The 10,784-nt window shown below is 37.7% G+C and overlaps 1 protein-coding gene across 2 annotated transcripts; it reads left to right on the forward strand.

The window, feature by feature from the left end:
* Positions 1–125: 125 nt before the first annotated feature.
* On the forward strand, positions 126–10,610 carry pgm3 (phosphoglucomutase 3). 2 transcript variants are annotated; one of them, XM_041251214.1, is made up of 14 exons: positions 144–233; positions 1,582–1,772; positions 2,551–2,759; positions 3,452–3,636; positions 4,381–4,448; positions 5,134–5,267; positions 6,385–6,580; positions 7,233–7,390; positions 7,492–7,575; positions 7,922–8,020; positions 8,490–8,609; positions 9,073–9,195; positions 9,735–9,908; positions 10,052–10,610. In XM_041251214.1, the coding sequence occupies exons 3-14, from the start codon at positions 2,553–2,555 to the stop codon at positions 10,139–10,141; spliced, it is 1,638 nt and encodes a 545-aa protein (XP_041107148.1). In that variant the 5' UTR covers positions 144–233; positions 1,582–1,772; positions 2,551–2,552; the 3' UTR covers positions 10,142–10,610. The 2 variants fall into 2 exon arrangements, with proteins under 2 accessions (XP_041107146.1, XP_041107148.1); XM_041251212.1 differs by lacking the exon at positions 1,582–1,772 and having other exon boundaries at positions 126–233.
* The last annotated feature ends 174 nt before the right edge of the window (positions 10,611–10,784 follow it).

The raw sequence follows: 10,784 nt of genomic DNA on the forward strand, positions 1-10,784 counted from the left end.
TTATATATGTGTGCTCAGGATTGACGAGTCAGAGAGGCTCTTCCCATTCGGTAATAGTTGTCATTCCGCTTGAAAGGGAACAACATATTTTCCATCTCGGCAAATAGTCTCGCAGACACGTCATTTGACCGTGTGTAGGCTCAGCCTGCTACCCGGAACTGAAGCCACGTCTCCTGCGCTTTAGGTAGGGTCGGTGCAGCTCTAAGTTCAGTACAGAAGCTGAAGTTATTCGGGTAGGTTGAATAAAACAATTGTACTTTCATAATATTGTAATAGGCGTTATACACTTTATATTTCGCACGGTATCTGAACTTTTCATTTATGTTTGTTTGCAATAAAGAGGGTTTGTATACGCGGCGCTTTAACTCCCTTACAGAAATGTCCTATATGATCCTATAACTGTACTGTAGGACATTATGTGACTAAAAGGGTTTTTAGAGAAATCCTAATGCATTCTTTTTTAAAAAAAATATCCTCCTATAGTACTCAAAAGGGTCTCTGTACAGTAGTACTATAGGACACTCTATAGGACTAAAAAAAGGTTTTAAATAAATCCTATAGGATATTTTACAGGGCTTGACCAATTTACTATAGGACGATCTGTAGGTTATTTCCATAAGGGCAAAAAAACAAATAAATAAAATAAAATGTACAGTTGCAGTACCATCTAGCGTTATATGAATGAATCTGTTTTTGTTGTGTTGATAACGCTTGACGTCTTTCTTTCTTAGTTAGGGGTGTCAGATATACAGGCTTGTGTTGGTGTACAACATTTTTTTTGTTTTGCAATCATTGTACCCTACCTCAACACAAAGCAAACCTAGCTGGAGGTGCAGCTTGACCTCTTGGAGGTCCAGTTTGTTTATATACAAACTGAGGGAGGATTGGTGGTCCAGTGATTAAAGAAAGGGGCTTGTTACCAGGCGGTCCCAGGTTAACCCCAGCCATTGACACTGTGTGTAGCTCTGAGCAAGTCACTTAACCTCCTTGTGTTCTGTCCTCTGTGCATAGTTCACTCCCTAGCCTCTGTAAGTTGCTCTGAATAAAAGAGTCTACTAAATGATAATAATATACCCAATAGTTAGTTTTAGCTGTGGTCCAACACGTTTGTCACTCTGACAACCAAATAGTCATGCTCCTCTATTATCTGCAGAAGCAGTGAGGTTAAAATGTATTGTATATGTAAAAGCTATTTTACAATTATATTGTGTGTTGATGGTATGTATTGCATACTGAAAACAGGTTATGGTTAAGAAACTGCTTAATTGACTTTTTATTTAGTTAGTTAGTTTTCTATTTTGCCAATATTTCACCATATAATAAAGCACATAATATATTTGTTGTCAGGTAGAACCATAATTTATCTTTTCCCAAATAAACTAACATTGTTTAAATAATAATAATAATAATAATAATAATAATAATAATAATAATAATAATAATAATGTATTATTGTTGTTGTTATATTTAACAAGCATAAGGTATTAATCGCGGTCAGTCTCCATGAAATTGTATTAAACTGAAACATCAAACATTTTCTGCTTAAAAAAAAAAAAATGGATTTTCTATCTCGGCAAAAAGTGTCACAGACAGTGCGGTGGACAACGAAACAAAAATGAAACATCTCAATGAAAAACAGCACTTCCCCGAAATTGAGCATGTCATTTGAGCGTGTGTAGGCGGAGCCTGCTCCCCGGAACTGAAGCCACGTCTCCCGCTGTCTGGACAGCGTTGGTGTAGCTCGAAATTCAAGGGAAGCTGAAGTTCTTCGGGTAGGTTGAATAAAACAATTGTACTTTCATACTATTTTAAAAGGCGGTTACACGTTATATTTCGCACGGCATCTGAACATTTCATTTATATTTGTTTGCAATCAATAGGGATTTGTCTACGCGGTGCTATCATTTATTAAAAAAAAAAAAGGTTTATTAAATATACAGTTGCAGTACCATCTAGCGTTATCTGGTTCTGTGGTGTTGATGAAGCTTGTCGTATTTCTTTCTTTCGCAGTGCGTTGGGTCAATAAGATCTATCAACTTCAAGTTATGTTGTTTCATCGTTTTCATCTCTCGACAATAACGGCTGAAAAACGATTTTTAAAGAAAATGTAAATTTCCAGTGGAGTTTAATATGTTTCGCTACAGCCCTGCAGATTTTTTTAGTATAGTTTTCGGGCAAAAACGAAAAAAAAACAACATTTTTTAAACCTGAAAAACGAGTATTCTGAGTTGTGTTAATGTCGTTTCACGAAAATGCTATATAGCCCAGCCAAGCTGCGGTGATTTCCTGCTATGTGGCACTGTTGCCCAAAGCACCGACGTTTTAAGTGATTTAATATGTTTGTTTGTTTGTTTGTTTATTTATTTATTTATTTATTTATTTATTTATTTGTATGCAGCAACACAAAGTAATTTTCCATGTTATTGTGTACCAGACTCCAGTTTTCTTCTTGTTTTGTTGTTGTTTGTTTTAGAATGTAAATGGTTCCACAGGTAAATAGAGAGGTCTATTGAAATCAGTAATTCTGTATGTATGTATTTATCTTGACAGACATGGGTCAGTTCAAGGAGGTTGTGCAGAAATCTTCTCTTCACCCTAAACCAGTGGGACTGGTTCTTCAGTATGGGACCGCCGGGTTCCGCACCAAGGCTCAAGACCTCAACCACATCATGTTCAGGATGGGTCTGCTGGCTGTGCTAAGATCCAGAAAGACCAAATCCACCATTGGGATCATGGTCACTGCCTCTCACAACCCAGAGGTAATAACTATGACAAGAGGGAAATGGCTTAAAACTGGAGTTCACTAGAGTACTGCTTTGTGACTAAGATACTAACTACTGGTAATGAAGATAGCAGCCCTTTAAATGCCCTTACCCTGAGTAATGTGAGGTCTTAATAATGTGCATTATTGCTCAGAGTATTGGATGAAATGCAGTACAAGGGCGCAGACTGCAGAGAAAAAAAGATTGCCCTGACTTGAATATTATTGGAAGCTGCCACTGACTGAAAGTGGACATTTCTGCTTTACCTTTTAGTTTGGGTACTACTGGATATACGCTGGGTATGTCTATAGTGAACTAATGGAGAGTGAACCCTAAACTGAGTAAACCCATTCAAACATTAAAACCACCATATTTCAGTTATCTATTCAAACCTCTGGTATGTTATACTGAACACCGCACGGCCCAGTTCCACTAGCATTGATTGCAATTACTTCAGGAGGCAAATGCAAAGGTACTGCATGTTTCAGTAGAAGAAATAATGAAAATGTGAATGATTTCAATATTGGAGCCATCTGTTACAGCCGTACTGCTTGAAACTGATAGTGTTAGCTGCAGCAGGCTTCCTAAATATAATGGTCGCATAGTGTTTATGCTATTAAAAATCCAACAATTGTCTTTAGTTAATATTTGGTAGGATTGCTTCTGTTTTTTTTGTTTCTTTCAATCAGGAAGACAATGGTATAAAACTAGTGGACCCTTTGGGGGAGATGCTGGCCCCTGCTTGGGAAGAGTACGCCACGCAGCTTGCTAATGCAGAAGAACAAGGACTGCTGACTGCCTTAAAAGATGTCATTGAAAAAGAAGCCGTGAACATGCAGCAAGAGGCGTGTGTCGTGGTTGGGAGAGACACCAGGTATTTAGAGTTGTTCTGTCTAGCACTGGGAGAGGTCTGGAGACTTTAACTGAAATCACTAGGAAATGTTTTGTTTTTGTTTTTTTCAGTATATCAGATTTTCTTTTGATTATTATATTTAAAAAAAGTATGTTCATGTTTGTTTGTTTTTCTTGGAAAATGTACTGAGGTGTGAAGTTCCATTTTAGAAGGGCATCTATTCATAACACTCAGCCGTTAATTTAGAAAGAGATACTGATTCTGTTTTATCACCTACAAGAAGGGAATAATTTGTGATATGTACTGTACATAGAGGATTAACACTTACAGTAGAAATGTGATTGTTATTACTGGGTGTTCAGTAACTCATTAGTGGGTTTTGTCACACTATAGACTTACATTGTGGGATTTTTTTTAATTAATTAATTTTTTATTACAATGTTTTGGTAGTGGTTACTATTACAATCATTATTTAGTGCCAGGGTTAATTTCTACCACATTTGACAAAAAAAAAAAAAAAAAAAAAAAAAAAAAAGCAACCACCCACCCAAAACTAAACCTAAACAAGGGGCCTTGACTCTGTGTATGATCATTATTTACTAGAAGATGTAGTTGTTGTCAACTGTTGTTGCAAGTATTTAAATTAAAGCAGTTTCTGTCTAAAAATGATTATAGTAGGAAATGGGGCAGGCACTAGATAAAACCCTGCAGTGAAATGTTGTGTAGTTTTCTGCACCCTAAAAATCATATTCCGTCTGTCTGCAGGCCCAGCAGTGAGAAACTTTCACAGGCGGTTTTAGATGGTGTGATGTCTCTAGGGGGCAAATACCATGGTATGTTTCTTTAGAAAAACTAACGAAAATGTGAATTTGTTAGTGTTGTTCATCCATTCCAGTCCTTTCCAGACCCTACCCAGACCTTCCCCTCCTGAAACTGACAAGTGCTTAGCTGTAAAAGGTTTTCCTGAATGCATATGTCATCTGGTCTGCTGCAACTTCAATTAGAACATGCTTTGATGAAATAAAACCTGCATTACGGGTTTGCCCGCCTGTTGCTGGAGCTAAGGTGCAGAAAAACAGGTTACCCTTCCTGCTTCCAATAGAAACTTAAGAGTTAACTTATTTTAATTGCATGTTATAAACCAATGGGTTTCCACCTAAGTGGTGCTAGTACATGTCAGTGATAATCCGTTTTTTTACTCATCCCCTCTACAGATAGCAGATTTATAGAGTGTTTTGACACTAATCTGTTGCTGGGGAAAACAATGGCTGCAGTTTAAAGTCTGCATTGATTTTAAGATCTTTTGTTCTGCAGCAAGTATACATTAAGTCTACTTAACTGAATTAGATACCTTGACTTAGACCAGCAGTACTCGCATCCATTCAGATTAATTGGGAGAAGATCTCGGACTGGAAAGAACTTTGTAGACTGGTATCGCTGGTTTGAAGCTTATCGTTTCGAAAGGTAATCACAGTACACAGTGACTGAGAGATGTGCTTACTGCTGCTTTATTGACAGATTACGGCCTGGTTACAACGCCACAGCTGCACTTCATGGTTTGCTGCCGAAACACTCATGGCCAGTACGGTACGGCCAGTGTGGAAGGATACTACCAGAAAATTTCCCAAGCTTTTGTCGAGCTGACAAAGCAGGTAAAGCGTCTGAATAAATTGTTACAAATGTTATTTTTGTAGCACTGTTGATAGTTCACACACAAAGGATGGTTTGATGTTTATTTTGATGTCATGTTTTCAATCCCGGGATTTCGGGACTAGAAAATTGTCCGGGATCTTGGGATTTGGGTTCCCACTGGTGGTATTGCTTCTTCATAAAAAAACATTAAAAATAAAATAGTACACAAACACAGCTAACAAACGGAAGGTGACTTACAGTAGTTTGACGCCCCCTACACTGGGCGGTTCCGCACCGGGAACCTATCCTGTCTAATTCAACTAACCTTCAGTTCCAGTTTGCAGTTAAAACTGAATAAACTAAACACTTTTACTTTACCAGACTTCTTGGCAAAGTGCCTAATTACCTCAACTGTCCACAGTCTACTCAACCTGTACTGGAACAGAGAAGCTAGTTCCCAGCTGCTTTTTTATACATTGTGGTCAAATCCTAATTTGCAAACAATTAGCCAATTGGTGCCTGACCACATATGCAGCACAAAGGAATATCCCCTAGAAAGTGTCCTGAGGGCATCAGATGATTGTTAATGGTTAGGATAAGGTTTTAGGGCAGGGGCTCTTTAAGGTTAGGTTTGGGGTTGGGTTAGTGACAGAGTGGCTTAGACTTGCCAAGCTCTGGAAGTTAAAGGTGGGAGTAAATGAAATGCCCTAGAACCATCTGATGCCCTCAGGACACTTTCTAGGGGATGTAACTTTACGCTGCACCACACACTGCACATGCTTTCAAGGGATGGCTATCGTAACTTGCACCCTGCCATATTTAACAAAAACTTTCACATTTCAACAAACTATTTGCAAAATCCAAGGCACACTTTTGCCTCAGCCCTGCCACACCACCCTTCTTACTGAATTGTACAGTGCAATGTGGTCGTGCTGGAAGGATCAACATACTTGGAGCCCCTGCAGCCTGGAGAGGTTGGCAGGGGTAGAGAAGAGATGAGCAATGGGAATATTGTGAATAGGGGTCTTGCTGTAAACACATTGCCATTATATAAAGGTGAAATAATGTGGAGATGGTACACAGTTATTTTACACCTGCATTGCCCTTGGTTTCAGTTGTCCATTATTTGTTGTTAAGGCCCCAAATCGCACCGATGACCACAAGCACCTGAAGGTGGACGGAGCAAATGGGATTGGAGCTCTTAAACTCAAGGAGTTGGAGGGGTTCCTGCAAAAAGAGCTGCTGGTGACTCTGTACAATGATGGGAGCAGCGGGAAGCTCAACTATCTTTGCGGGGCGGATTTTGTCAAAGTCCATCAGAAGTCTCCAGAAGGTGTATAAACAATTTACTGCAGTAAAAGTTAATAAGTGATTAGACTTGGTGAAAGAATAAACAAACATAGTTGAGGCAACTGGATTGTTTTGTGGTAATCGCATATTACTCCTCTGTCGGCTAGAAAGGTGTGTTCACTTTTGGCTTACCTTATCAGGCTCAATTAAATAGATAAGAACCTATTGTGAACAAAATCCTAGACCTTCCAGTCCAAGAGCAAGTAATATAGATACAAAATATACAGTAATATAAGTCTCAACAGTATGACCTTCTCTTGCCAGAAAAGAGTGTTTCAAGTTCTTAAAATACAACAGAGCAGGTAAGCAGTCTTTGAATGCTTGCTTTTTTGTTGGTTTATACCTAGTTAATAATCTGTACAGTCGTTTGAAAAAATATGTTTTTCAAGAGGACTAGAATCATTTTAACTAGGGCCTTGCAGATACTCAGATTCTCGTAATTCCCATTAACATTTTTCGTCAGTAGGTATTGAATATGACGTATTGCTCTTTACTGGTACTGAGCGGTCTCATGCAAAATATATGCTCCTTAGCTTTTGCATTTAAAAAAAATAAAATAAATTAGAGCACCCATTAAAAAAAGAAGAAAAAAACTGAAATCAACTAAATGTTTTCTCTTTAATTTTGTCAACAAGGTGTTGAGATGCTGGCAGGTGAGCGCTGCTGCTCTTTCGATGGAGATGCTGACAGAATCATCTACTATTATAATGACGATGCTGGCCGCTTCCACCTGCTTGACGGGGATAAAATAGCAACGTTGATGAGCACCTTCCTAAAAGAACTCCTCACAAAGGTATGACGAGAATGTGGTGGAAGTGTTAGGATGTTCATTTTATATATTTGTTCTTTTGTGATGTATTGCATGTTTTGCTTTTGTGTTTAACGTGTATTCAGACAGGTTTGGATCTTCAGATTGTAGTGGTACAAACCGCTTATTCAAACGGAAGCTCCACACGATACCTTGAGGAAACTATGAAGGTAACTTTTTTAAAATTTCCTTGAACATTTTTTTAAATACATCCTTAACTTTTTTTTTGTTAGCTCAGCACGGTTTGTAGCAATATGTTCTCAGCTAAAGACTTCTAGAGTTCACCCCAAGGGCATCTTGTATTGTCAATGTCAGACTGAAGCCCTTGTGCGGAACGAAGAGCATCTTGTAATGGTCTTTAGTAGAGAATATATTGTTATGAACTTTGCTGAGTGTTTTAAGTTTCAAGGATAAAATAGTATACAGCCATTTGTTCTGCCTTTTAATATCTTCCTCAATTGTGAAAATACTCAATTGTGTAATTTTGATTCAAAGCCATGCTTTTGTCCTTTTCAGGTCAAAGTGCATTGTACCAAAACTGGACTCAAATACTTACACCACAAGGCTCAGGAGTTTGACATTGGGGTTTACTTTGAGGCTAATGGCCATGGCACTGTAAGTAAGGGAACCCATGTGATATATAATGTGATAACCTCAACTGTGCATGCTGTGTCTCTCCCTGCAATACTTGATCACTCATCAAAATCAGCAGCAATGAATGCCAACACCTCAAAGGTCAACTCCTCTTCAGTGTAAATTCTGGTCATAATGTTCCTGAAGATTAAACATCACTTTTTCAAAATGATAGGTACCCTCAGATGTGTTATATAAATTCCCTATGCACTACAGACCCCATACTTCATAGAGCAACATGGGGGAATTACAGAAAGTATGATACCTGTACCTTTTTAAAGTACATTTGTTTTGATGATCGAAATATTAATCTTGTATTTATATATAACCTGGATGTAGGTTTTTGCAACGATCTTCCATCTTTCCGCATCTTCACGTTGCTAGGACTGAAGCGACTATGTAGATTTATGTCATTGTGAAGACTTTGATCTAGTCTGACTCTCTGTCACAGGTTCTGTTCAGTAAAGGAGCAGAAGAGAAGATCAAGCAGCTGGCACAAAATGAAAATGCTGCTAATGAAAAAAGAAAAGCTGCTAAAATATTGGCGAGTACCATCAATCTGATCAACCAGGTGAGACTGCGATTGTGAGAATATCTTGCAGTACTTTTTATTCTTTTTGAGAATTGTCTGCATAATAATTAAAACATACCCACAACAGTTACCAAATCAGAAATAAACAACCAGACATTTGATTCAGTGGCTTGTTCATGCAGTAGTTAAATTATTTCTTATTTGTTTTATAGTAGCAATTAATGGTAATTTGGAGTAAGTACTGTAGCTTTTAGAATCTGGACCAAAGTTTGTAAGATGATGCAGCATGAAGACTATTAAAAGAGAAATTAAAGGTATATACCCATATACAAAACTGTTCATAGATGATCCATTTTTGATAATTTATTAAAAAAATAACTGTCATGGATTAATTGCTGTAATGACATTCAAGTTAAACAATGAAAAGGTGCTTTTGCATTACGTATTTAGATCAACCCCATGTCTTTCTCTTAAGTTTTTTTTTTTTTGCTTGTCTTTGCAGACTGTTGGTGATGCCATTTCAGACATGTTGGTAATTGAGGCAGTCCTGGCACTGAAAGGCCTGGCAGTTCACCAGTGGGATGCAATGTACACAAACCTTCCAAATAGACAACTCAAAGTAAAGGTCAGTAAGTACATTAAATGACAGCCCTGCAAAGCACTTCAAGGTCTTGCAGGTGTATTGACTAGCCTTGTTCTACCAGCCGGGCTGCATATGCATGGTGGCACTGGTACTTCACTTTTACACAAAGGAACCTCTTCTACAATTATGTTGAAACTTGGCTAGGACATTTATTTTGCACAAATAATTGAGAATCTATGTATGTCTTTATGCATGTTGCGCTTAATCATTTCTTTACAAATTGGTTTTATTTTTGTTGTGTTTATCAAAACAATTTTCTTATTAAATACATTATCTAGTCATGTTGTTTTTTAATTTACAATGTCAAACAAGAAATACAAATATATTAATAACTGTTTACAGAAAACTAAAAACGTGAGGGGGACAGTGGCAGCTGCCCATGATATTTAAATTGTCCATGTTTAGACAATCATCTTTTAAACAGATATTCTGTACTCTAGCAAAGTAATTGGCGCACAATGTAAATATAATGTTAATTTTACTTTAGAAAATGCTGATGAGTTGTTTGTGATGTCCACTAGGTGGCAGACAGGAGAGTTATTAAGACCACAGATGTAGAGAGGTGTGCAGTAAGCCCGCCAGGGCTGCAGGAAGCAGTCAATGCTCTAGTGAAGAAGTACAGTCTGTCCAGGGCATTCGTCCGGCCGTCAGGAACTGAAGATGTTGTCCGGGTGTACTCCGAAGCAGACACGCAGGTATGGGATACTTTGGGAAATCAACATGGGATTTTCTGCTGGTATATATTAATGTGTATAATTGTAGCGCTGTGTATGCTAATGTTGAAATTGTAGAATTCATTGTAGCACAATAATCCTTTTGTATTTCTTCCCATGTACAGGACAATGCTGACACCTTGGCTTATGAAGTGAGCCTGGCAGTTTACAAGCTAGCTGGAGGAGTTGGCGAGGAGCCTAAGCCCCTGCAGTAACTGGCTGGGCGCACTTCTCGCATATACTGTACCATTATGGATTAACTTAGCAATAAAAGGATTGAATGTATTTTAGGAGATGGACCAATATATTTGAAATACTGATAAGGAAAGACTTCTACTTCAGAATTCCATTCTGTGCAGTACTGTACTATTTTTCTAATCCAGTACAAAAAATAAGCAAAAAATTATGTGCTTAGGGAAGGTTATCGAAATAAGAATTGTAGTGTGATTCTCAGAAGGACTGTGCCTAATCTCAGTAAATTGCAATGTGATACGTGCAAGGTTTTTGTAATGATTATATAAACCTAGTATAGTCCGTACAAATTAACTTAAGAAATGTATACAAACCATGTATGCTGCTTGTAGTTGTTTTATGTGGAAGGTGTCTTATTATTTCGTGTTTGAGTAACACTGGATGGGTGACTCAAGATAAAAGTAAGTAAAATTAAAATAAACTATGATTTGCTACTGTAGTTTGTTTTATGACACCAGTGTTACCTGGAGTGCAAAACTGTTGTAACCATAATGAATTTTATTTTATGGTGTGTAATTAATAAGACAGAACGATAGAGAATAGTACAATAATTTACAGGTAGGCCATAGGCAATACACTATAGCCAACAATACATAAGTGAATCAC

This window comes from Polyodon spathula, chromosome 5 (assembly GCF_017654505.1).
Source record: "Polyodon spathula isolate WHYD16114869_AA chromosome 5, ASM1765450v1, whole genome shotgun sequence".
In the NCBI taxonomy this organism is placed as follows: domain Eukaryota; kingdom Metazoa; phylum Chordata; class Actinopteri; order Acipenseriformes; family Polyodontidae; genus Polyodon; species Polyodon spathula.